At 54.6% G+C, this 26306-nt stretch overlaps 1 protein-coding gene across 2 annotated transcripts in view; it reads left to right on the forward strand.

Annotated features, from left to right (window-relative positions):
* Nucleotides 1-26306, forward strand: part of LOC146855869 (uncharacterized) — a 218660-nt gene that overhangs the window by 54340 nt on the left and 138014 nt on the right. For both annotated transcript variants that reach the window (XM_085653815.1, XM_085653816.1), the window contains 2 exons: nucleotides 6759-6797; nucleotides 7785-7829. In XM_085653815.1, the coding sequence (XP_085509941.1) occupies nucleotides 6759-6797; nucleotides 7785-7829 (84 nt within the window). The remainder of the gene's footprint in view (nucleotides 1-6758; nucleotides 6798-7784; nucleotides 7830-26306) is intronic.

Below are 26306 nucleotides of genomic sequence, written 5' to 3' on the forward strand. Positions count from 1 at the left end.
GTAGCTTGGCACACCGCAGTCAGGCTACACTAAAGAGGCAATGTGTAAAGTATTTGTGTAACACACACAGTAACACAATGAGAGCACCACAAAAAAGACCACACTACAAAGATAGATTATGATTTCATATATATAACAAGGACAAAACAACAAAAATCCAATAAGTAGAATTCAAGAATCAATTTTTAAAAATTAATTGCAAAAATAGCCCTTAGAAGCAAAAAGCTTTCAAAGAGTTAGTTGGTTGCTCTGGACCAGGACAAAGTCAAGAGTTCAGGCTGCCTGCACTGGAGTGCAGGCCGGCTGTAGAACCCATGCAGGGCCCGCTGAGCAAAGTATCTTAATCCTGGTTGCTGTATGAGATGCATCGATGATTCCACACAGTTGGGGTGTGTGCGCTGGATTTCTCCATGCAGTAGTGGTGATGCGTCGTCCATTGAGAGAAGCATCATTCCATGTGTAATGGTTCCGAATGCGATACGTTAAGTTAACCCACACTGGAGGGGCAATGCGTTGATCTTCTCCAAGTAGGGGCAGCCATGCGTAGATTCCAAAGTGGCATTTCCAGATGCAATGCAGTGGTTCAGAGTGCGATGCTCCAATTTTATTCATGCAACAGTGTTGATGTACTGGTTCTGCTATACGCAGACTGGAGATGCATCGATTTCGCTGGTGCAAGTATCTGGGACCACTTCCAGTGAACCAGGCACATGAGCAGGTGTAGAGACTTTGATTTCCCTGAGTCTGAAGCAACAGGAGGCAAGCCAACATGCCCTTGGATATCACTTCAGTGGCAAGGCAGAGTCCAACTATCCTCGCAGGGTCAGAGAGCAGCAGGCAGCAAGGCAGAACAGAAGAAAAGCAAGCCTTCCAGGTCAGCAGCCCTGCAGAATGTCAGTCCTTGCTGCAGCACAGCAGTTCTTATGACTGAGTACAGTTGTAGGTCCAGCAGTGTCTGATTTGGTGGGGTCGGAAACCCTCTACTTATTCCAATTTGTGCTATTGAAGTGGGGCTGACTGAAGGGTCTTTGAAGTGCACAAAAGCTCTTTCTTATCAACCCTGGCTCCAGACTATCTGTATGGGGTAATAAGCCCTTTGTGTGAGATCAGGACCTTGTCTTTTCAGGTGTGTCAGCCCTTCCCGCTCAGGAAGAGCCATCAGAATGCAGATGAGTACTCAGACACACCTAACTGTTCTGTTTTTGTGGCTGTCCAGAGGGAATGTCAATGAGAAACCATGGGAGTTCTCACGCTGTATAAGTATTTTGAACATTAACATAACCGACCCCAGACATGTATTGGAGATAGGCTGCAACAGTGCTTAATTTGTAAAATAATAAGTGCCAGGGCGCTGACCAGGAGGCAACTGCAGCTTGCAACACCCATCGCCCCTGTCATTGCTGTCAAAACAACTACTAACCATCTTTCCCGCCCGCAAGCGTGACAGTTCAGTTTATTCCAGGTCCCCAAAGCTAAAGGAATGGCTGGGAACTCTGGTATTAGCAATTCCTAATGTATATTGCATTCATAAACAACCATTGTTCGGCTCACCTCTAAATCAGATGAGCAGCACCACCATATGGCTGACTGTCTTAAGTGCGGTTTTGACAATGAAGTGCCAGTACCGAGCACCGGACACAAATTAAGTGCTGGTGTGGAGCACCTGAAACCACTGGCTCAAATTAAGCACTGGGCTGCAGGTACACAGAGCTGTAAGAGCAGAGAAATCTCCACTTTCTAAAAGTAGCATTTCTAAATTATTACGGTCAAATCCAACTTTATTAGTAAAGCAAATTTGCCATCACTGTTCCAAAGATATGAAACACAACACAGCTAACCCTTTCTGATCAAGGAACACAGCTTAAAAGTGTATTAAGGAGTTACAAATGGTAACCTATAAGAGGGGTAGGCCTCACAGTAGTGAAAAACATATTTAGGTGTTTTTCACTACCAAGAAATGCAAAACTTGAAAGTGCATGTCCTATCTTTCACTTACATAGCACCCTGCCCTATGGGCTACATAGGGCCTACCTTAGGGGTAACTTATGTGTATTATAAGGGGAGTTTGAGACTTGGCAAAGGGTTTCAAATGCCAAGTAGATGTGACAGTAAAACTGCACATTCAGGCTCTGTCCACTATACAAGGGACTTACAAATAAATTAAATATGCCAATTGTTTATTCCCTGATGTTATCATGCACAGGAGAGATGCAAATACACTTTAGCACTGGTTAGCAATTGTAAAGGGCTCAGAGTCCTAAGGCCAATGAAAAGAATCAGCAAAAAGAGGAGGTAAGCAGGCAAAATGTTTGAGGAAAACGACCCTAAGTCTGACAGGTCTAACATCCTTCTTTAGTGTAAGGATTGCTTCAGTAACTTACAATACCAAGTTGTGATGTGAAGATTCCGGCAAAGCTTGTCACAAACCGTTTAGCCCTCCTCCTCCCTGATTCTGTGATCCTGGACAAATTGGGGTTGATCCCAGGAAGGTCAACTGTATACAATGCATGTCTCTTTTTGTGAGACTCAAACCCTACAGCTCAGCTTGGATGCCATAGCTGTTTTTCTGGATGACTTAAAGGCATTTGATTCCTTGGAATGGGAATGTTTACCATACTGAGTATACTCAGGTCCTCCTTTACAAGGCCATTGTGCCTCCAGTGTGTCACTTTTTATGATGCAGCGATGGTGCAAAGTGCCTGCCCATTTTTACAAGGCCACGTGAAGTCACCCTGTGTGATTTTTCATGGCCTTGTATATATGAGCCCCTTTCATGCATTACTCTGGTTAGAAGGGACCTTCCATGGGTGTTGTTGTGTGTGTTCCCACACAACATCCATGGAACCTGAGACATTCTCAGATTTACAAAATTTGGTAAAGCTGGGAATGAGTCAGAATCATACACCGAGTGGTGCAACGAGGAGAAATACTTTTCTTTCTTCAGCATGCATAGAAAGAGGAAAATGTCATCAATGATTGTCTTTGTTCCGATAGGTGTCCCTTCCTGTACAAAAACATGAATTCCAGCAATGCAGGCACCCTTGCAACATGATGCAAGGGTGCCTGCACTGGTGTGTGGCAGCCAATAGTGCTCCAGCACAGGGGAAAGCACAGGTATGAATCGTATTGTTAATATGACGCATCCCTGTGCTTTTAAAATGATGCAGGTTGGTGCATCAAAATGGCCTGCGGCACCCCACTGCGTCATTCTTTTGTAAATTATGCCCTTAGTATGGCTGTCTGATTTGTGCTGATTTTTGGAGTGCCTCAGGTTATTGTATAATTCCCCCATAGCCTGCATTCAATATAATAATTGCACCTCACAGGCTATAGCCATCTCACATGGACCCTGACAGGGGTGCCTTTTGTCACCTATCCTTTTTGCAAAAGCCTTCAGACCCTTTTTAGCAAAGCTCCAGCAGCCCTACTCCAGAAATGTCCTTAGAGATACCAGCTGTAATCTAATCCTCTCTCTATGCAGATGGCATGACAAATAACCGAGAAGCCTGGGCGGCTTCCTCAGCACAATAATGAGAGAATTAATATGATTTGTGGCGCTGTTAGGAATGATTATTGATTAGAGCATACCTAAAATCTTCACCCTAACTGTCAACATAGTTTGATTCATACCAGAATCCCCACTGATATGGTCACAGAGTGCACATAAATGTTTGGGGATTTCGATCAACAGGGACATCAATCTGGTAATCTGGTAATCAGAGAAATTCGAGTTGTGGTTGGAGGTCTGCGCCTCTTAATCCTGATGTAATTTCCGGAATAATAATTTCCAAGAGTTATATATTGTAGTTCTCACTAGGCAGTGGTTGCCATTTTTTTATTGTGTTCTGCCCGGTGGCCAGTTGGCCGAGGGCTTTTTCAAGGCGAGGTTTCAGAGATATAGTCCTATAGATTCAGTCCGTGATATAAGTGACGCGGTCTCTGCGGTCCCGGGAACAAAGTACCCATCTTTGATAATCAGAGAAAACTAGGGTGATACTCTGGTCAAATTATCAAAACATATAACTTGCACCAAGATATTAATGCACCATGGCACAACACATAGTTTGGAATTGCTGTGATTCCTCTAATATTGTATTTTATATCATGCTTCTATGTCCAAAAAGCTAACGCAACAGTGGGGACTAGTGGTATCTTCTATGGCTACATCATACTGGTGAGATTTATGTCCCGGTCTCTCAATTATACTGGAACTGCAATTATAAATGCCAATAACATTTGTTTAAACAAAAAAGATAACTTGCTGGTTATCTCTCCTGCTGTCTTCTAGCAGGGCATATTGGCCTGGTGAAAATGGTTGTCCTATTACAATTACTTTGGTAAATTTTGTGAATATCTCTATTGTTCTCAAAGAGTCATTTTTCTCAATACTCTGATCTCAGATTATCGGGTTGGCATGAGCTGGAAAGGATTCCAGAGTTAGGTGGAACATGCTGACACTACCCGCTTACCATGAGGGATTCGAGGCACCAGACTTTGAGCAGTACTGTTTGTGGGTACAGGTGCCCTTTGCCTATTATTGGTTTAACCCATTCCATTATTTACCAAACACTGCTGCTGAATCAGATAATGTACCCACCCCCCCACCATTCTAGTCATTGATTGGGTCTTTAGCCGTGTAGAATATGGCACCCAGATACCACTGCATGTGCACTTTGGGTATGGGATACATAGTGAGAGAGGCTGGTCATGAGATACTTTATTCACCTCAGCTCACCCTATCTCATCACACAAAGCTTCCTTTAACACATGGGGCAAACCAATTGTGTTTCATTGATCTCTTGGCCTGCAACAGCCTATTCGACAATGGCAAATTCAAGACATTGCCAGACAGCTTCCTGTGCTTATCCCTAGATATTTTTCTATATTATTCTCTCCACAGGGCCTATGGGCCTGTGTGACCCTCTTTACCCTCCGAGCCTGATACTTTCATTACTTTAGAAAAACTCTTATCTGTAACCTTCACAAAACGTGTTATAGCCATCCGATACTATTCAATGCAAGATGAAGCACTGTGTGGTGACCACCTGGCCAGTGTTGGCTCATAGACTGAGTTGTGGGCGGTGATACCATGTGCAGTATGGGGAATCTCTTGTAAACAAACTGTCATCTCTCTCCGAGCAGTAGACTTCACATTATTCATTGTAAATATTTGATTTTAGTTTATTGCACCCCTAAGAGCTTATGGAATTAATGTCCTCAACTGGATTCAAACTGCATAACTGCATCAGGTATGGCACCCAGATGCAGATTTTCTATATTGTGCAGGGCCTGGGTATGTAGCCCTGCACAAACTTTCTGGGGTAAGGCTATCTCTGCTTTGTGTAATATGATTGGGGGTGCATTCCAATTGGACCCTAAGATGGTGCTGCTTGTCTGTGTGGAGGGATCTCTACCACTCATAAAAAATATTCTAGTTGGAATTCTTCCTATACTGTAATGCATATCTAGAGCTATATGCGCAAATCATGATGCCCACAGCCAGACCAGGAGACATATGAATACCGCTAAAATCATACCTGTTTGATACCTCTGTGTAGACGCGCCTACATTATTGCCTTGAACAGATCTGTTATGCCAGATTCTGGTTGCCAATATTTAGCTATGCTCATATATTCAATGCCTCACACCCCTTTTTAAGAACTGTTTCTGTGGTATGTCTTATGTGAACAGTCATGTCCCAGGACACTCTACCACTGTATGATTGGTCAGTTTACTAGTCAATTTATGCTATGTGCCAGTTAAGATTATTCTTGCTGTATAGTACTGGAATACAGGGGATTTTACCATGGTAGGCTGTATTGCAGCTCTTGATGTGCATATTGTATTTTAATAAAAACAATAAAATATAAAAACATATAATGTAATGTTAAGAAAACTATCTACAAATAATACATATTTTTGTTAGTAGAAAAAAGTTTGACACCTTTTTTAATTATGAAATCAATGTAACATTATTTTTTATTAAAACATAGTTAAACTACTTTTAATTAATTCTCTGCACCACTTTTCTGTCATTTAACTGCCTAATTACAAAAATATTTTCAACTTTAGGTGGAAATTTATTTTTCAATTTAAATATCAGAAAACATTTTTATATTTAATTTAGTATATTGCAATTAATTAAAAATATAGTTCATAATTATGTTGTTGGTGTTCAATGTTTTTTTCATGTTATTCTACATTTAAAATGCATATATAGCATCAATATACATAAGACTTTGACATAAAAATATTTTTTGAATGTAGTTTAACATTATTTCCTATGAGGTTTTATTTTACATCTCACCTCCATTATTTTCTTGAAGAGAGTGTTGGAGTATTAGGGGTTGGCCATGTGTGATGCTCGACATTTTGTTGCACTTTAGTAATTTTATTGTAGTACTACTAAATGTACTACGAAAATCAGTTTGTGAATAATCCCTAATATCTAATTTAAATTACAGAAATATTGTGAACAATGCAAACACTTTTTAGCATATTCTGTGGTGCCTTTAGGGGCAGGATGAGGTGTTGAGACTTTGTATTTGATGAATTGCTGCTTTGTAATCAAATCACCAGTACTGTGGGGGCACTGTCCTAACACTAGATAAATGGGAATTCTGATATTGCTGTAGATGACTTCTTGTGTGCTGAAAAAGATGTTATACAAAATGTAAAGGAGATTTAATCTAGCTAACCTCTGCATAATCACGGTATACTATTGTGTGAAACCCATTACATTCTTTTATATTTTCCAGGAAGTGAAGATATGCTACTTCTTTCCAAAGATCCTCAGGGTAAGCATCTTCTCATTATTGTGGTCCCATCCTGCAGATATTATCATAGTAGAAGTAAAAGGCAGATTCCTTTTTTTCTGGCTAGCTATCTGAGCCATGCCATAATGTGGCTTTTTGTAACACTACTAGTAGTCTGATGGAAAGGAGCATTGACGAGCTTTCATGAAGGAGAAGAAAGGCATGTCTTGCTCCTGGTTGGTCTGGAACACCCTGACAGGAAAGGTGATTGGAGAAATAAGGAAGGAAGGGGCAGGTTGGCAGAAAGGGGAGTCCAAACATCATGGAAAAGTGCAGTGGAACAGTGCAGGAGTCAAGATTAATAGATGGTTAGGCAAGTAGGGAGGGAGGTAATGGTGGAAAGGGTCTGATAGATACACTGAATGGCAGTAAATATAATTGCAGTGAGCAAGGAATCGTATTTTATTTGTGAGATTTTAAAGTTATTGTATTATTTTTACACGTAATAATAAAGGCTTGTCCATTCCATATGGTGTTCCTTTCAATGAAATTACTTTCTAATGAGATGCCTTTTATAAAACAAACGGATGAGATGTCCCTTCTTATGATTTAAATGAGTTCAATGACTGTACTATAATCTTTCTTGTTGTCATCAAATTTGATAATCATTTGTGATAATTGGAGTTCACACATTAGATACTTCTAAACCTGATGTGATTGGATATTGGTAGTGGACATTTTTATCATCAGCTCTGTGCTGTGTAAGCCATTTAGTAAGTTTATATTTAAATTAACTACTCAAGAGGAGCCTTAGTTGCTGTGTCTAATTAAGACACCCCTTATGGAACCTAGGGCAATGCAATCTTGAGGAGTTTCTTGTATTTCCTGTAAAAAACACAAAATATAGTTAGGTGTGCATTTTGATGAATTTCTGGTATGCTTGCATGAATATGTTTCTAGTTTTTTAAGTGTGATAAATACATCACAATTGCCTTTGTTAATCCTAAACATGCTTTTGGGATTTTCCAGGTAAAAAACAACAAAACCACCCTAAGTATTTCCTACAACTATTGGGTAAGTAGCTAGCCCTCCTCATTCTACACCCTTCCTAGTGCACACTACTAGCCATATTTTATGAAAAGTCCTGTTTCAATGATGATCACAAAAGGGAATGTATTCACAAGCATGGGCTCCACATTCTAAATGATGATTCAAAGGAACCAACTCTTCTGTAAAACAATGAGTAAGAGAGCTAAGTTTGAGAGTTCACATTCATATTTTTGCACAAGACTAATACTGTGCAAAAGACTAAATACCTCTGAACTGGCATAGGTAGGGTATGGGAGCCTGCAGTTTACTGCCAGTTTGGTTAATACTTTTCACTATATAATACATTAATTTATGTGAAGAAACTCTTCATTTAAGAATCTCTTAAGTTACTGTTGTTTGGATCTCAGAATCCCGATTAATCTCTTCAAGAAAAACCTCAGTTCATGATCTCAACTCCTGTGTTTAAGACATCCTGATCAAGTTGCGAGTCCAAATCCACCTCCACCCAACCAATCACCAAACACCGTTACTACAGCACCTATCAGGCAGAAACTGCTGACAATATGAGTAAGTGCCAGGACATGAAATGTTGTTTTCTTCTGCCAGACGCTATTTCCTCTAATCTCTGCCATTTCTTTGCAAGTTTTCTTTGAAACTGCTTTGTCTATTTGGTTTTTCTGAACATATATAATCAAAGATTTTTAATCTAAGATGTAGTAGTGTTCTTCAGGCCAGTTTTACCGGCAATTAAAAAGCAAATGGGAGGTTCTACACTAAGGTGCCGATTCCGATCCGTTAAAAATAATTTGCGTACGACCCGTACAAACTGCCAAGTACGGTTCGTATGTGAAAAATATCTACGAATAGCGTTGGGAAAAGTCTACGAGAGTGCGTCGGAAAGTTTTTACGTCCGAATATCGTCGGGAAAAGTGTACGACACATCCCCGGACAGTTTTACGTATGATTCGTAAAACTGAAGTCCGAGCGCACAAGTACGATCCGTACCGTCCGTCCGATTATACAAACGCATGTAAAACGTCCCGTACGGAGCGAACTGTGTACCACCCCTACCCCGGGCACACCTGGGCGAGGGGTACGAGTCGCACGGCCCCCCACTCCCCACCCCTCCCGCGTACATCTGCACCGTACCCCCAGCTCCCCCCATATCCGCACCATACCCCAGCACCCATACATGTACGCGCCATACCCCACCTCCGTACCACAGCCCTGTACCTGTACGCACTGTACCCCCACCCCACCCCCGCATGTACGGTGTGTACCCCCCGCATGTACGGTGTGTTCCCCCACCCCCGTATGTACGGTGCGTACCCCCACCACCACATGTACGTTGTGTACCCCCCGCATGTACGGTGCATACCCCCACCCCTGTATGTACGGTGCGTACCCCCACCCCCGTATGTACGGTGCATACCCCCACCCCCACATGTACGGTGCATACCCCCTGCATGTACGGTGCGTACCCCCACCCCTGCATGTACAGTGCGTACCCCCGCATGTACGGTGCGTACCCCCACTCCCGTATGTACGGTGCATACCCCCACCCCCGCATGTACGGTGCGTACCCCCCGCATGTACGGTGCATACCCCCACCCCCGTATGTATGGTGCGTACCCCCACCCCCGTATGTACGGTGCATACCCCGTATGTACGGTGCGTACCCCCACCACCACATGTACGTTGCGTACCCCCCGCATGTACGGTGCATACCCCCACCCCTGTATGTACGGTGCGTACCCCCACCCCCGTATGTACGGTGCATACCCCCTGTTAGACGGACCGGGAGGGTCGGCCGAGGACAAGGGGAGAGGTCTCCGGGGAGAGCCGTCTCCAGCGATCGTACAGACAAATAACTTCCCCCCCACAGACAGATACCACACAAGGAGATGAGTTAGCGTTCTTTATAAGCACTTCTTAAGGTACGATGAAAAGGTACAAGGAGGTCTGGACTCAGGAGTCCCCTCGATTCAAGTCTCTCAAGATGGGAAAAGGGGGTAGCGGGACAGTCTGGTTACCAGTCTGGTAGTTGAGATGGTATGGTGGGTAGCTCACAATCCTCGAGCTTGGTGGTCTAGCTGGTACGGGCCGCGGCAGCACCAGCAGGTCCCGGTGAAGATGGTCGATACACGGTCCGCGGCAGCGCCAGCAGGTCCCAGTGAAGATGGTCGATGTACGGTCCGCGGCAGCGCCAGCAGGTCCCGGTGAAGATGGTCGTTACAACGGGCCGCGGCAGCGCCAGCAGGTCCCGACGAGGATGGATGTTGCAGAAGGCCGCGGCAGCGCCAGCAGGCAGGACTATAGTTCACAAGATAGGGCTACGGCAGCGCCAGTAGTCCGTCAAGGCTGAGTTCTCTCGGTGTCTCTCGACTCCAGGATACAACTGCCTTCCTGCTCCGGAGCTGCTCCAGTTATAGGGCAGGCGCCCTTTGATGTCCGGACCCTCGCACTTGGAGGTCGGAGGGTCCGGGATGAAGGTGTCCAGACACCCAGCGGGGGGTGGAGCCGGTGCCTGGGGAAACTGGAGGCGATCGGCACCTGGCGGGGGAGAGTCCTTGGCGCTTCGTTCTCCCATTGACCTGCCAAGTGGTCCGCTCACCTCCCGGGTGGATGGTGGTGCCGGGATGACGGGGCCGGCCAGGCCCGGGGTTAGGGTTGGGTGGAGGCCACGCGGCCTCGCGGCGCAGGGCCCAAGATGGCGGCTTGATCCGGCCGAGGGAGCCGGTGGTGGCTTGGGCCCGTGATACATGGAGGTCCGAGGGCAGGAGTTCCGTCGGGAGACGGGGTGCGGGTGATTCTCGTGGGTCACGCCTGGCGGGCCGGGGCTTGGGCCCTGTCATGCGGGGAGGGAGCAAGCCCTTCGTGTGGCCTGTCCAACATGCGTCCCCCCCAGCTGAAGGCGGGGAGAGTCACCCATCTTCTTGGGGACTCTCCTCGTCAAGGCGGAAGAAGCGTGACAGGCCATCTGCGTTGGCGTGGTCTTGACCCGGTCGGTGCTCCACGGTGAAGTCCATTCCCTGCAGGGAGATGGACCAGCGCAATAGTTTTGGGTTCTCCCCCCGCATCTGCATCAGCCACTGCAGGGGTCTATGGTCTGTTTGTACCCGGAAGTGGGTACCGAAGAGATAGGGCCGGAGCTTTTTGAGGGCCCACACCACTGCGAAGGCCTCCCTCTCGATTGTGCTCCAGCGCTGTTCTCGGGCCAGGAGACGTCGGCTGATGAAGGCCACCGGCTGGTCATGACCCTCGGGGTTCACTTGGGAAAGAACCGCTCCGATGCCGTGGTCGGAGGCGTCTGTCTGTACCACGAATTCCCGACTGTAATCGGGGGCCTGGAGCACAGGGGCGGTGCACAGGGCGGCCTTCAGCTTTTCGAAGGCCGCTTGACAATCGGGGGTCCAGTTAATCCGCTTCGGTTGGTTCTTGGACGTGAGACCCGTGAGGGGCCCCACAATGCTGCCGTAGTCCCTCACGAACCGCCGGTAGTAGCCGGTGAGCCCCAAGAAGGCTCGGACTTCGGTCTGGGTGACGGGGGGCTGCCAGGACTAGATGGCAGCAATTTTAAGTTGCAGTGGGGCCACCAGTCCGCTTCCCACCTGGTGCCCCAGGTAGGTCACGGACCCTTGACCAATTTGGCATTTGCCGGCCTTAATCGTGAGGCCGGCCCGCTGGAGGGCCTGTAGGACCTCCTGGAGGTGGAGGAGGTGGTCGGACCAGTGGCGGCTGTATACAGCGATATCGTCCAGGTAGGCAGCGCTGAACTCTTCGAGCCCCGCCAAGACCTGGTTCACAAGACGTTGAAATGTAGCGGGGGCGTTCTTCATGCCGAAGGGCATGACCTTGAAGTGGTAGTGGCCATCGGGGGTAGAGAAGGCGGACCGTTCTTGAGCCCGGGGTGTGAGACCGATCTGCCAGTAGCCCGCTGTTAGGTCGAAGATACTGAGGTAGCGGGCGGCCCCCAGCCGGTCGATCAATTCATCCGCTCGGGGGATAGGATGAGCGTCGGTTCGGGTGACAGCGTTCAAGCCCCGGTAGTCGACGCAGAATCTCAGTTCAGGTGTGGTGCCGGGGGCAGCGGCTTTGGGGACCAATACAACCGGGCTGGCCCAGGGACTGTCCGAGGGCTCGATGACCCCGATCGTGAGCATTTTGGCCACTTCCTCTTGTATGCAGGCCCGTACCCGATCTGGTACGCGGTAGGCCCGGTGTCGGATAGGGGGACTGTCCCCGGTGTCCACGTCGTGCAGGCACCAAGGGGTGACCCCGGGAGTGAGGGAGAACAGTGAAGCGAACCGCAGCAGGAGGTCCCGGCAGCCCTGGCGTTGCTCTGGGGTGAGGGCATCGGAGAGCCGGACCCCGTCCACGGAACCGTCGTTCTCCTGAGTCTTCAGGAGATCCGGGAGGGGTTCGGAGTCCTCCTCTGCCCCACTGTCCGTAGCCATCAGGAGGCTGAGTTCTGAGCGCACAAAGTGTGGTTTGAGTCTGTTGGTGTGGAGGACCCGAAGGGGGTTCCGGGGGGTCCCCATGTCGATGAGGTAAGTGACGGGGCTTTTGCGCTCGACCACCTTGAAGGGCCCCGTCCACTTATCTTGCAAGGCACATGGTTCGGTGGGGGACATCACCCACACTCGTTGACCAGGTTCGAACTCGACGGAGGAGGCATTGTGATCATACCATCTCTTCATGTCTTCCTGGCTGGCCTCGAGGTTTGTCTTGGCCATCTCCCTGAAGCGCCGGGTCTGATTGCGTAGGGCCAGGAGGTACTTGAAGACGTCTGGAGGGGTCTTTAGGGGGGCCATCTCCCAACCTTCTTTGACTAGGCTGAGGGGCCCTCGCACAGGGTGCCCGTACAGGAGTTCGAAAGGGCTAAAACCGAGGGACTTCTGGGGAACTTCTCGGTAGGCGAAGAGGAGGCACGGGAGTAGTACATCCCACTGGCGACGGAGGGGCTCTTCCAATCCCCCAATCATCCCCTTGAGAGTGCGGTTGAATCGCTCCACTAGTCCGTTCCCTTGGGGGTGATAGGGGGTCGTGAATCGGTAGGTGACCCCGCACTGTTGCCAGAGGGACTTCATGTATTTGGAGATGAAGTTCGTGCCTCGGTCGCTGACGACTTCTCGGGGGAAGCCCACCCGGGAGAAGATCCCCATTAGGGCCCGGCCAACCACCGGAGCTGTTACAGTTTGAAGAGGCACCGCCTCGGGGTAGCGGGTGGCGTGGTCCACCAGTACCAGGATGAACCTATGTCCTTGTGCCGTGCGGGGGTCCAGGGGCCCCACAATGTCTATTCCTACCCTCTCGAACGGGGTGGTGACCACTGGGAAGGGTTGTAGAGGGGCTTTCAGCTTACGGCCACTCTTCCCGGTGGCCTGGCACGTGGGGCAGGACCGGCAGTGGTTCAGGACGTCGTTCCGCATCTTCGGCCAGAAAAAGTGGGTCACTAGGCGACTGTAAGTTTTGTCTTGGCCCAGGTGTCCAGCCAGGGGGACATCGTGGGCCAGGTTGAGCAGGAAGTCTCTGAAGCGGAGAGGTACCACCAGTACTCGACCGGCCCCTAGCTCTGCGATTCTCTGTTCGCTGTATAGCAGGTCGTTCTCCCAGTAGACCCAGTGAGTTCCGGTGGAGTCCCCTGCGCTCTGGGCGCTGGCTTGTTGGCGGAGTCCCTCGAGGGAGGGGCAGGTCTTTTGCTCCTGGCGGAACTGTTCTTGGGTGGGCCCCCCTTCTTGACGCCACTGAGCCAGGCCGGGGAGGTCCTGGGGTTGCGCGTCCCCTTCGGTCGTTGGTTCCGGGGGGTTGGCCTCGTCGTTGTCTTCTACTGGGGCGACCGGGGGCGGAGGTGCTGGCCATTCCGGTTCTTCTGGTCGGGGGACGGCACGGGCGGCCATGGACCGGGTGGTTACGCAGGCCCAATCCGGGAGGCCCAGCATCCACAGGTGCTCTCTTCTCTCGACGGTGGCCCACGGGGAACTCTCAAGGTCATTCCCCAGGAGGCAGTCCACGGGGGCATCATCCCGGACCGTCACTTTCAACAGGCCGGAGACCCCTCCCCATTCGAAGGGGACGCAGGCCATTTGACACAGACTTTCGGAATTGTCGGCTGAGCGGACGGGGCAGAGAATGTTCGGCAGGATCTGCTCGGGTTTCACCAGGTGACAGCGGACGGCCGTCACACTGGCGCCTGTGTCACGTAAGGCCTCGGCCCGATGCCCATTAATGGTCACCCACTGACCGTATTTCCTGGTGTTGGCGGGTAGGGGAGCCCGCGGGACTATGTCTTTTCCCCCTAGGCACGCTAGAACCATGGCGGCCGGTTCCCACTCTTGCTGGGCCGGCTCATACTCTTCCTGTTCCTCTGATAGTCGTTCTTCCCCCAGGGCGGCAGCAGCTACCTGGCGGGGTTTGGGCGTTTGGTTCTGCGGGCAGCTCGGGTCATTGGCGTAATGGCCGACTCGCTGGCATCGGTGGCACGTGACATTGGCTCGGAACCCTGGACGCATCGGGGGGTTTCCCCGGCCGGCCGGCCGGGGGCGGGGTGCTGGCCACGGGTGTTGCCGGGAGGGTGTCTCTCCCTCGCCCCTGGCCTCCTCCTCCTCCCCGAGGACGGTGCTGGCCTTGGTTGCTTCGGTTCTGCTCGTGTGGTCCTCTCCGGCCCACTCGGGTGCTTTCCCATCGGTCAGCTTCAGCGGCGAGCTGCCGGGGGTCAGTCAATTTACTGTCGAGGAGGTGCTGCCTGAGCTCGACGAAACAGTTGTTCGACAGGTGTTCCCATACCATAAGGTTAAAGAGTTGTTCGTAGGTCGTTACATGGCTCCCCTTGATCCAACCCTCGAAGACTCGGCTGAAATAGTTTACGTACTCCACCCAAGTTGTACCCGGGATCCGGGTGCAATCTCTGAACCTCTGGCGGTACATCTCGGGTGTGAGGCCGTAGCGGGTGAGGAGGGCAGCCTTCATGTGGTCGTAGGACAACATTTGGTGATCTGGGAGCTGCAACAGGGCATCGCGACCTTCGTTGACGAACCTCCCCCATAGTCCGGCTCCCCAATCACTCCGGTCGATCCGGTGGGAGGTCATGGCGATCTCGTAGGCTTTGAACCACTGCTGTATGTCGTCTTCTCGGACATACTCTCGGACAACATCCTTGGGGATGTGGACTTTTTTCTCGGTTGCCCCTGGGGTGTGCGGTCGCTCAGGCACCCCCGGTTCTCTATTCTGTTTCCGAAGTTCTATTTCCGCCAGTTTGCGCTCGTGTTCGAGTGTTATTCTTTTTTCCTCAAGCTCTCTCTGTCTCTGTTTTTCTTCTCGTTCCTCTCGGAGCCGCAGATGCTCTAGATTTAGTTTCTGCTCGGCTAACTTTAGTTCACCGTCCATTTTGAGTCGTGCCATTTCCAACTCGTGTAATCTGGTCCTTTCTCTTTCCTGGATCTCCTCCTGCGAGAGGCCCGTTCCCCGCTCCTCGGGAGTCGTGGCGTTCCCCTCTGGTGCGACACTGTTTTGGTCGGAGGATCCGGCGATCCCAGTTTCTGCCCACGACTCAAGGGCGCGCTTCAAATCATCTTTGGTACTCAGGCCGGTGGTAGCAATGCCTAGTTCCATGCAGAATTGTTAAGTTCGCGGTGGCTATATTCTTCCAACTTATCCATTTGGAACTTTTCAGTGGAACCGCTATCTTTGGCTGACATCGTGGTTTTGTCGTGGGGTGAGCTACTCTCTGTACGATTACGCGTTGATTCGGATTGCGCTGCTGGCCACCAATGTTAGACGGACCGGGAGGGTCGGCCGAGGACAAGGGGAGAGGTCTCCGGGGAGAGCCGTCTCCAGTGATCGTACAGACAAATAACTTCCCCCCCACAGACAGATACCACACAAGGAGATGAGTTAGCGTTCTTTATAAGCACTTCTTAAGGTACGATGAAAAGGTACAAGGAGGTCTGGACTCAGGAGTCCCCTCGATTCAAGTCTCTCAAGATGGGAAAAGGGGGTAGCGGGACAGTCTGGTTACCAGTATGGTAGTTGAGATGGTATGGTGGGTAGCTCACAATCCTCGAGCTTGGTGGTCTAGCTGGTACGGGCCGCGGCAGCGCCAGCAGGTCCCAGTGAAGATGGTCGATACACGGTCCGCGGCAGCGCCAGCAGGTCCCAGTGAAGATGGTCGATGTACGGTCCGCGGCAGCGCCAGCAGGTCCCGGTGAAGATGGTCGTTACAACGGGCCGCGGCAGCGCCAGCAGGTCCCGACGAGGATGGATGTTGCAGAAGGCCGCGGCAGCGCCAGCAGGCAGGACTATAGTTCACAAGATAGGGCTACGGCAGCGCCAGTAGTCCGTCAAGGCTGAGTTCTCTCGGTGTCTCTCGACTCCAGGATACAACTGCCTTCCTGCTCCGGAGCTGCTCCAGTTATAGGGCAGGCGCCCTTTGATGTCCGGACCCTCGCACTTGGAGGTCGGAGGGTCCGGGATGAAGGTGTCTGTTAGAAAAGGTAGACGGACCGGGAGGGCCGGCCGGGGTCAGGGGGAGAGGTCTCCGGGGAGAGCCGTCTCCAGCGACCGTACAGACAAGTAACTTCCCCCCCACAGACAGATATCACACACGGATAAGGTTCAGTGTTCTTTATAGGTACTTAGTTATGATACGGTAGAATGGTACAAGGAGGTCTGGACGCAGGGGTCCCCTCGATTAGAGTCTCGTAAGGTAGGGAAGGGGGTAGCGGGTCAGTCTATTTACCAATCAGGTAGTTCGGATGAGATGATGATGAGCTCACAATCCTCGAGCTTGGTGGTAAGGTGGTTCGGTCCGCGGCAGCGCCAGCAGGTCCCGGTAAGGATGGTCGATACAACGGGCCGCGGCAGCGCCAGCAGGTCCCAGGAAGAGGTACGGTCCGCGGCAGCGCCAGCAGGTCCCGGTAAGGATGGTCGATACAACGGGCCGCGGCAGCGCCAGCAGGTCCCAGGAAGATGTACGGTCCGCGGCAGCGCCAGCAGGTCCCGGTGAGGATGGTCGTTACAACGGGCCGCGGCAGCGCCAGCAGGTCCCAGGAAGAGGAAGGTTGCAGAAGGCCGCGGCAGCGCCAGCAGGCAGGACGATGGTTCACAAGAGCGGGCTACGGCAGCGCCAGTAGACCGTCAGGGTTGAGTTCACTCGGTGTCTCTCGACTCCAGGATACAACTGCCTTCCTGTTCCGGAGCTGCCTCAGTTATAGGGCTGGTGCCCTTTGATGTCCGGACCCTCGCACTTGGAGGTCGGAGGGTCCGGGATGAAGGTGTCCAGACACCCAGCAGGGGGTGGAGCCAGCGCCTGGGGGAGCTGGAGGCGATCGGTACCTGGCGGGGGAAGAGCTCTTGACACTTCGTTCTCCCATTGACCTGCCAAGTGGTCCGCTCACCTCCTGGGTGGATGGTGGTGCCGGGATGTCGGGGCCGGCCAGGCCCGGGGTTAGGGTCGAGGTGGGGCCACGCGGCCGCGTGGTGCAGGGCCCAAGATGGCGGCTCGACCCGGCCGGGGAAGCCGGTGGGGCTGGACCCCGTGATGAGTAGGGGTCCGAGGGCAGAGGGTCCGTCGGAAGACGGAGTACAGGGGCTTGTCACGGGGGTATGCCTGGTGGGCCGGAGCTCGGGCCCTGTCGTGCGGGGAGGGAGCAAGCCCTCTGTGTGGCCTGTCCAACATGCGTCCCCCCCAGCTGAAGGTGGGGAGAGTCACCCATCTCCTTGGGGACTCTCTTCGTCGAGGCGGAAAAAGCGGGACAGGCCATCCGCGTTGGCGTGGTCTTGGCCTGGCCGGTGCTCCACAGTGAAGTCCATTCCCTGCAGAGAAATGGACCAGCGCAAGAGTTTTGGGTTCTCCCCCCGCATCTGCATCAGCCATTGCAGGGGTCAGTGGTCGGTTTGTACCCGGAAGTGGGTACCGAAGAGATAGGGTCGGAGCTTTTTGAGGGCCCACACTACTGCAAATGCCTCCCTCTCGATGGTGCTCCAACGCTGTTCTCGGGCCAGGAGACGTCGACTGATGAAGGCCACCGGCTGGTCATGACCTTCGGGGTTCAGCTGAGAGAGGACGGCCCCGATGCCGTGGTCGGAGGCGTCGGTCTGCACCACAAATTCCCGACTGTAATCGGGGGCCTGGAGCACCGGGGCGGTGCACAGGGCGGCCTTCAGCTCCTCGAAGGCCGCTTGACAATCAGGAGTCCAGTGGACCCGCTTCGGTTGATTCTTGGATGTGAGTCCCGTGAGGGGCCCCACGATGCTGCCGTAGTCCTTCACGAACCGCCGGTAGTAGCCGGTGAGCCCCAAGAAGGCTCGGACCTCGGTCTGGGTGACGGGGGGCTGCCAGGACTGGATGGTAGCAATCTTAAGTTGTAGTGGGGCCACCAGCCCGCTTCCCACTTGGTGCCCAAGGTAGGTCACAGACCCTTGGCCAATTTGGCACTTGCCGGCCTTAATGGTGAGGCCGGCCCGCTGGAGGGCTTGGAGGACCTCTTGGAGGTGACGGAGGTGGTCGGACCAGTGGCGGCTGTATACAGCGATATCGTCCAGGTAGGCAGCGCTGAATTCTTCGAGCCCTGCCAAGACCTGGTTCACAAGACGTTGGAATGTGGCGGGGGCATTCTTCATGCCAAAGGGCATGACCTTAAATTGATAGTGGCCATCGGGGGTGGAGAAGGCTGACCGTTCCTGAGCCCTGGGTGTGAGGCCGATCTGCCAGTAGCCCGCCGTTAGGTCGAAGATACTAAGGTAGCGGGCGGCCCCCAGCCGGTCGATCAGCTCGTCTGCTCGGGGGATGGGATGAGCGTCGGTCCGGGTGACAGCGTTCAAGCCCCGGTAGTCGACGCAGAATCTCAGTTCAGGGGCGGTGCCGGGGGCAGCGGCCTTGGGAACTAATACAACCGGACTGGCCCAGGGACTGTCCGAGGGCTCGATGACCCCGATCGTGAGCATCTTGGCCACTTCCTCCTGTATGCAGGCCCGTACCCGATCTGGTACGCGGTAGGCCCGGTGCCGGACAGGGGGACTGTCCCCGGTGTCTACGTCGTGCAAACACCAAGGGGTGACCCCGGGGGTGAGGGAGAACAGGGCAGCGAACTGCAGCAGGAGGTCCCGGCAGTCCTGGCGTTGCTCCGAAGTGAGGGCGTCGGAGAGCCGGACCCCATCCACGGAGCCGTCCTTCTCCTGAGTCTTTAAGAGATCCGGGAGGGGCTCGGAGTCTTCTTCTGTACCACTGTCTGTCGCCATCAGGAGGCTTAGTTCGGAGCGCACAAAGTGTGGTTTGAGCCAGTTGGTGTGGAGGACCCGCAGGGGGTTCCGGGTGGACCCCATGTCGATGAGGTAAGTGACGGGGCTTTTACGCTCGACCACTTTGAAGGGCCCCGTCCACTTGTCTTGCAGGGCACATGGTTCGGTGGGGGACATCACCCATACTTGCTGCCCAGGCTCGAATTCAACGGAGGAGGCATTGTGATCATACCACCTCTTCATGTCCTCCTGACTGGCCTCGAGGTTCGCCTTGGCCATCTCCCTGAAGCGCCGGGTCTGGTTTCGTAGGGCCAGGATGTATTTGAAGACGTCGGGAGGGGTCGTTAAGGGGGCCATCTCCCAACCTTCCTTGACTAGGCTGAGGGGCCCCCGCACAGGGTGCCCGTACAAGAGTTCGAAAGGGCTAAAGCCGAGGGACTTCTGGGGGACTTCTCGGTAGGCGAAGAGGAGGCACGGGAGCAGCACATCCCACTGGCGACGGAGAGGCTCTTCCAATCCCCCAATCATCCCCTTGAGAGTGCGGTTAAAACGTTCCACTAGTCCGTTCCCTTGGGGGTGATAGGGGGTCGTGAATCTGTAGGTGACCCCGCATTGTTGCCAGAGGGACTTCATGTATTTAGATATGAAATTCGTACCTCGGTCGCTGACGACTTCTCGGGGGAAGCCTACCCTGGAGAAGATCCCCATCAGGGCCCGGCCAACCACCGGAGCTGTCACTGTCCGTAGGGGCACCGCCTCGGGGTAGCGGGTGGCATGGTCCACTAGTACCAAGATGAACCTGTGTCCTTGTGCCGTGCGGGGGTCCAGAGGCCCCACAATGTCTATCCCCACCCTCTCGAACGGGGTGGTGACCACAGGGAAGGGTTGCAGAGGGGCCCTCAGCTTCCGACCACTCTTCCCGCTGGCTTGGCACGTGGGGCAAGATCGGCAGTGGTTCAGGACGTCATTCCTCATTTTTGGCCAGAAAAAGTGGGTCACCAGGCGACTGTATGTTTTGTCCTGGCCCAGGTGTCCAGCCAGGGGGACATCGTGGGCCAGGTTGAGCAGAAAGTCTCGGAAGCGGAGCGGTACCACCAGAACTCGACCGGCCCCCAGCTCGGCGATTCTTTGCTCGCTGTAGAGCAGGTCGTTGTCCCAGTAGACCCAGTGGGTTCCGGTGGTGTCCCCTGCGTTTTGGGTATCGGCTTGTTGGCGGAGTCCCTCGAGGGAGGGACAGGTCTTTTGTTCCTGGCGGAACTGTTCTTGGGTGGGCCCCCCCTCTTGACGCCACTGAGCCAGATCCGGAAGGTCCTGGTGTTGCGCGTCTGCTTCGATAGTCGGGTCCGGGAGGTCGGACTCGCCGTTGTCCTCGACGGGGGCAACCGGGGGCGGAGGTGCTGGCCATTCGGTTTCTTCTGATCGGGGAGTGGCACGGGCGGCCATGGATCGGGTGGTTATGCAGGCCCAGTCCGGGAGGCCCAGCATCCCCAGGTGCTCTCTTTTCTCGACGGTGGCCCACGGGGAACTCTCGAGGTCATTCCCCAGGAGGCAGTCCACGGGGGCATCGTCCCGGACTGTCACCTTCAGTAGGCCGGAGACCCCTCCCCATTCAAACGGGACGCAGGCCATCTTACACATACTCTCCGAGTTATCTGCCGAGCGGACGGGGCAGAGAATGTTCGGCAGGATCTGCTCGGGCTTCACCAGATGACAGCGGACGGCCGTCACGCTGGCGCCGGTGTCACGCAAGGCCTCGGCTCTCTGTCCATTAATGGTCACCCACTGACCGTATTTTCTGGTGTTGGCGGGTAGGGGAGCCCGCGGAACCATGTCTCTTCCCCCTAGGCATGCCAGGACCATGGCGGCCGGTTCCCACCCTTGCTGGGCCGGCTCGTACTCTTCGGGTCCCTCCGATGATTGCTCTTCCCCTAGGGCAGCGGCCGCTACCTGGCGGGGCTTGGGTGTTTGATTTAGCGGGCAGTTCGGGTCATTGGCGTAGTGGCCTAGTCGCTGGCACCGGTGGCACGTGACGTTGGCTCGGTACCCAGGCCGCAACGGGGGGTTGCCCCGGCCGGCCGGAGGTGGGGTGCTGGCCACGGGTGTTGCTGGTAAGGCGTCTCTCCCTCGCCCCTGGCCCCCTCCTCCTCCCCGAGGACGGTGCTGGCCTTGGTTGCCTCTGTTCTGGTCGTGGGGCCCTCTCCGGCCCACTCGGGTGCTTTCCCACCGGTCAGCTTCGGCGGCGAGCTGCCGGGGGTCGGTCAGCTTACAGTCGAGTAGGTGCTGCCTGAGCTCGACGAAACAGTTGTTTGACAGGTGCTCCCATACCATAAGGTTGAAGAGTTGTTCGTACGTGGTGACCTGACTTCCCTTGATCCAACCTTCGAATGCCTGGCTGAAATAGTTCACGTATTCTACCCAAGTTGTACCTGGGATCCTGGTGCAATCTCTGAACCTCTGGCGGTACATCTCGGGCGTGAGGCCGTAGCGGGTGAGGATGGCAGCCTTCATGTGGTCGTAGGACGACATTTGGTGATCGGGGAGCTGCAGCAGGGCATCGCGACCCTCGTTGATAAATCTCCCCCAAAGTCCGGCTCCCCAATCACTCCGGTCGATCCGGTGGGAGGTCATTGCGATCTCATAGGCTTTAAACCACTGCTGTATGTCGTCTTCTCGGACATATTCGCGGACAACATCCTTGGGGATGTGAACTTTTTTCTCACTTGGCCCCGGGGTGTGTGGTCGCTCAGGCACCCCCAGTTCCTTATTCTGTTTGCGCAGTTCTATTTCCGCTAGTCGGCGCTCGTGCTCGAGCGTTATTTTTTTCTCTTCCAGCTCTCTCTGTCTCTGCTTTTCTTCTCGTTCCTCTCGAAGCCGCATATGCTCGAGGTTGAGTTTCTGTTCCGCTAACTTGAGTTCCCCATCCATCTTGAGTCGTGCCATCTCCAACTCGTGTAATCTGATTCTGTCTCTTTCTCGGATCTCCTCTTGCAGGAGGCCCGTTCCCCGCTCCTCGGGAGCCGTGGCGTTCCCCTCTGGTGTGATGCTGGTTTGGTCTGGTGTGACGCTGCTTTGGTCGGAGGGTCCTGTGACCCCCGTTTCTGTCCATGACTCCAGAGCGCGCTTTAGATCATCCTTGGTACTCAGGCCGGTGGTAGCAATGCCAAGTTCTATACAAAATTGTCTCAGTTCGCGGTGGTTGTATTCTTCTAATTTCTCCATTTGGAATTTCTCGGTGGAGCTGCTATCTTTGGTCGACATCGTGCTTATGTCGTGGGGTGAGCTACTTTCTGTACGATTACGCGTTGATTCGGATCGCGCCGCTGGCCACCAATGTTAGAAAAGGTAGACGGACCGGGAGGGCCGGCCGGGGTCAGGGGGAGAGGTCTCCGGGGAGAGCCGTCTCCAGCGACCGTACAGACAAGTAACTTCCCCCCCACAGACAGATATCACACACGGATAAGGTTCAGTGTTCTTTATAGGTACTTAGTTATGATACGGTAGAATGGTACAAGGAGGTCTGGACGCAGGGGTCCCCTCGATTAGAGTCTCGTAAGGTAGGGAAGGGGGTAGCGGGTCAGTCTATTTACCAATCAGGTAGTTCGGATGAGATGATGATGAGCTCACAATCCTCGAGCTTGGTGGTAAGGTGGTTCGGTCCGCGGCAGCGCCAGCAGGTCCCGGTAAGGATGGTCGATACAACGGGCCGCGGCAGCGCCAGCAGGTCCCAGGAAGAGGTACGGTCCGCGGCAGCGCCAGCAGGTCCCGGTAAGGATGGTCGATACAACGGGCCGCGGCAGCGCCAGCAGGTCCCAGGAAGATGTACGGTCCGCGGCAGCGCCAGCAGGTCCCGGTGAGGATGGTCGTTACAACGGGCCGCGGCAGCGCCAGCAGGTCCCAGGAAGATGAAGGTTGCAGAAGGCCGCGGCAGCGCCAGCAGGCAGGACGATGGTTCACAAGAGCGGGCTACGGCAGCGCCAGTAGACCGTCAGGGTTGAGTTCACTCGGTGTCTCTCGACTCCAGGATACAACTGCCTTCCTGTTCCGGAGCTGCCTCAGTTATAGGGCTGGTGCCCTTTGATGTCCGGACCCTCGCACTTGGAGGTCGGAGGGTCCGGGATGAAGGTGTCCAGACACCCAGCAGGGGGTGGAGCCAGCGCCTGGGGGAGCTGGAGGCGATCGGTACCTGGCGGGGGAAGAGCTCTTGACACTTCGTTCTCCCATTGACCTGCCAAGTGGTCCGCTCACCTCCTGGGTGGATGGTGGTGCCGGGATGTCGGGGCCGGCCAGGCCCGGGGTTAGGGTCGAGGTGGGGCCACGCGGCCGCGTGGTGCAGGGCCCAAGATGGCGGCTCGACCCGGCCGGGGAAGCCGGTGGGGCTGGACCCCGTGATGAGTAGGGGTCCGAGGGCAGAGGGTCCGTCGGAAGACGGAGTACAGGGGCTTGTCACGGGGGTATGCCTGGTGGGCCGGAGCTCGGGCCCTGTCGTGCGGGGAGGGAGCAAGCCCTCTGTGTGGCCTGTCCAACAGTGTCCAGACACCCAGCGGGGGGTGGAGCCGGTGCCTGGGGAAACTGGAGGCGATCGGCACCTGGCGGGGGAGAGTCCTTGGCGCTTCGTTCTCCCATTGACCTGCCAAGTGGTCCGCTCACCTCCCGGGTGGATGGTGGTGCCGGGATGTCGGGGCCGGCCAGGCCCGGGGTTAGGGTCGGGTGGAGGCCACGCGGCCTCGTGGCGCAGGGCCCAAGATGGCGGCTTGACCCGGCCGAGGGAGCCGGTGGTGGCTTGGGCCCGTGATACATGGAGGTCCGAGGGCAGGAGTTCCGTCGGGAGACGGGGTGCGGGTGATTCTCATGGGTCACGCCTGGCGGGCCGGGGCTTGGGCCCTGTCATGCGGGGAGGGAGCAAGCCCTTCGTGTGGCCTGTCCAACACCCCCACCCCCACATGTACGGTGCATACCCCCTGCATGTACGGTGCGTACCCCCACCCCTGCATGTACAGTGCGTACCCCCGCATGTACCGTGCATACCCCCACCCCCGTATGTACGGTGCATACCCCCACCCCTGCATGTACGGTGCGTACCCCCCGCATGTACGGTGCATACCCCCACCCCCGTATGTATGGTGCGTACCCCCACCCCCGTATTTACGGTGCATACCCCCGTATGTCCGGTGCGTACCCCCATCCCCGCATGTACGGTGCATACCCCCACCCCGTATGTACGGTGCATACCCCCACCCCCGTATGTATGGTGCGTACCCCCACCCCTGTATGTACGGTGCGTACCCCCACCCCCGCATGTATGGTGCGTACCCCCACCCCGTATGTAAGGTGCGTACCCCCACCCCCGTATGTACGGTGCGTACCCCCATCCCCGCATGTGTGGTGCGTACCCCCACCCCCGTATGTACAGTGCGTACCCCCACCCCCATATGTAAGGTGCGTACCCCCCGCATGTACGGTGCGTACCCCCACCCCCGCTTGTACGGTGCGTACCCCCACCCCGTATGTACTGTGTGTACCCCCACCCCGTATGTATGGTGCGTACCCCCCGCATGTACGGTGCATACCCCCTGCATGTACGGTGCATACCCCCACCCCCGTATGTACGGTGCGTACCCCCACCCCATATGTACGGTGCGTACCCCCACCCCCGTATGTACGGTGCATACCCCCACCCCCGCATGTACGGTGCGTACCCCCTGCATGTACGGTGCGTACCCCCACCCCCGCATGTACGGTGCGTACCCCCACCCCAGTGTGCACGGTGCGTACCCCCACCCCCGCATGTACAGTGCGTACCCACCGCATGTACGGTGCATACCCCCACCCCCGTATGTACGGTGGGTACCCCCACCCCCGTATGTACGGTGCGTACCCCCCGTATGTCTGGTGCATACCCCCATCCCCGCATGTACGGTGCATACCCCCACCCCGTATGTACGGTGCATACCCCCAACCCCGTATGTACGGTGCGTACCCCCACCCCCGTATGTGCGGTGCGTACCCCCACCCCCGCATGTACGGTGCGTACCCCCACCCCGTATGTACGGTGCATACCCCCACCCCCGTATGTATGGTGCATACCCCCACCCCCGCATGTACGGTGCGTGCCCCCTGCATGTACGGTGTGTAACCCCACCCCCTTATGTACGGTGCGTACCCCCACCCCCGTATGTACGGTGCGTACCCCCGTATGTCCGGTGTGTACCCCCACCCCCGTATGTATGGTTCGTACCCCCGTATGTCCGGTGTGTACCCCCATCCCCGCATGTACGGTGCGTTCCCCCACACCGTATGTACGGTGCATACCCCCACCCCCGTATGTATGCTGCGTACCCCCACCCCCGTATGTATGGTGCGTACCCCGACCCCCGCATGTAGGGTGCGTACCCCTACTCCGTATGTACGGTGCATACCCCCACCCCCGTATGTACGGTGCGTACCCCCACCCCTGCATGTACGGTGCGTACCCCCACCCCCGCATGTACCGTGCGTACCCCCGCATGTACGGTGCGTACCCCCACCCCTGCATGTATGGTGCATACCCCCACCCCTGTATGTACATTGTGTACCCCCACCCCTGCATGTACGGTGCGTACCCCCACCCCCACATGTATGGTGCGTAACCCACCCCCGTATCTATGGTGAGTACCCCCACCCCCGTATGTACGGTGCATACCCCCTGCATGTACGGTGCGTACCCCCACCCCCGAATGTACGGTGCGTCCCCCCACCCCCGTATGTACGGTGCGTACCCCCACCCCGCATGTATGGTGCATACCCCCACCCCATATGTACAGTGCTTACCCCCACCCCGTATGTATGATGCGTTCCCCCCGAATGTATGGTGTGTACCCCCATCCCTGTATGTATGGTGCGTACCCCCCACCCCCACATATACGGTGCGTACCCCCACCCCCATATGTACGGTGCGTACCCCCACCCCCATATGTACGGTGCGTACCCCCTGCATGTACGGTGTGTTCCCCCACCCCCGTATGTACAGTGCGTACCCCCACCCCCACATGTACGGTGCGTACCCCCCACATGTACGGTGCATACCCCTTCCCCCGTATGTACGGTGCGTACCCCCACCCCCGTATGTACAGTGCATACCCCCACCCCCACATGTACGGTGCATACCCCCTGCATGTACGGTGCATACCCCCACCCCTGCATGTACGGTGCATACCCCCCGCATGTACGGTGCGTACCCCCACCCCCGTATGTACGGTGCATACCCCCACCCCCGCATGTACGGTG

The sequence above is a fragment of the Triturus cristatus genome, chromosome 4_1, assembly GCF_964204655.1.
Source record: "Triturus cristatus chromosome 4_1, aTriCri1.1, whole genome shotgun sequence".
In the NCBI taxonomy this organism is placed as follows: Eukaryota; Metazoa; Chordata; class Amphibia; order Caudata; family Salamandridae; genus Triturus; species Triturus cristatus.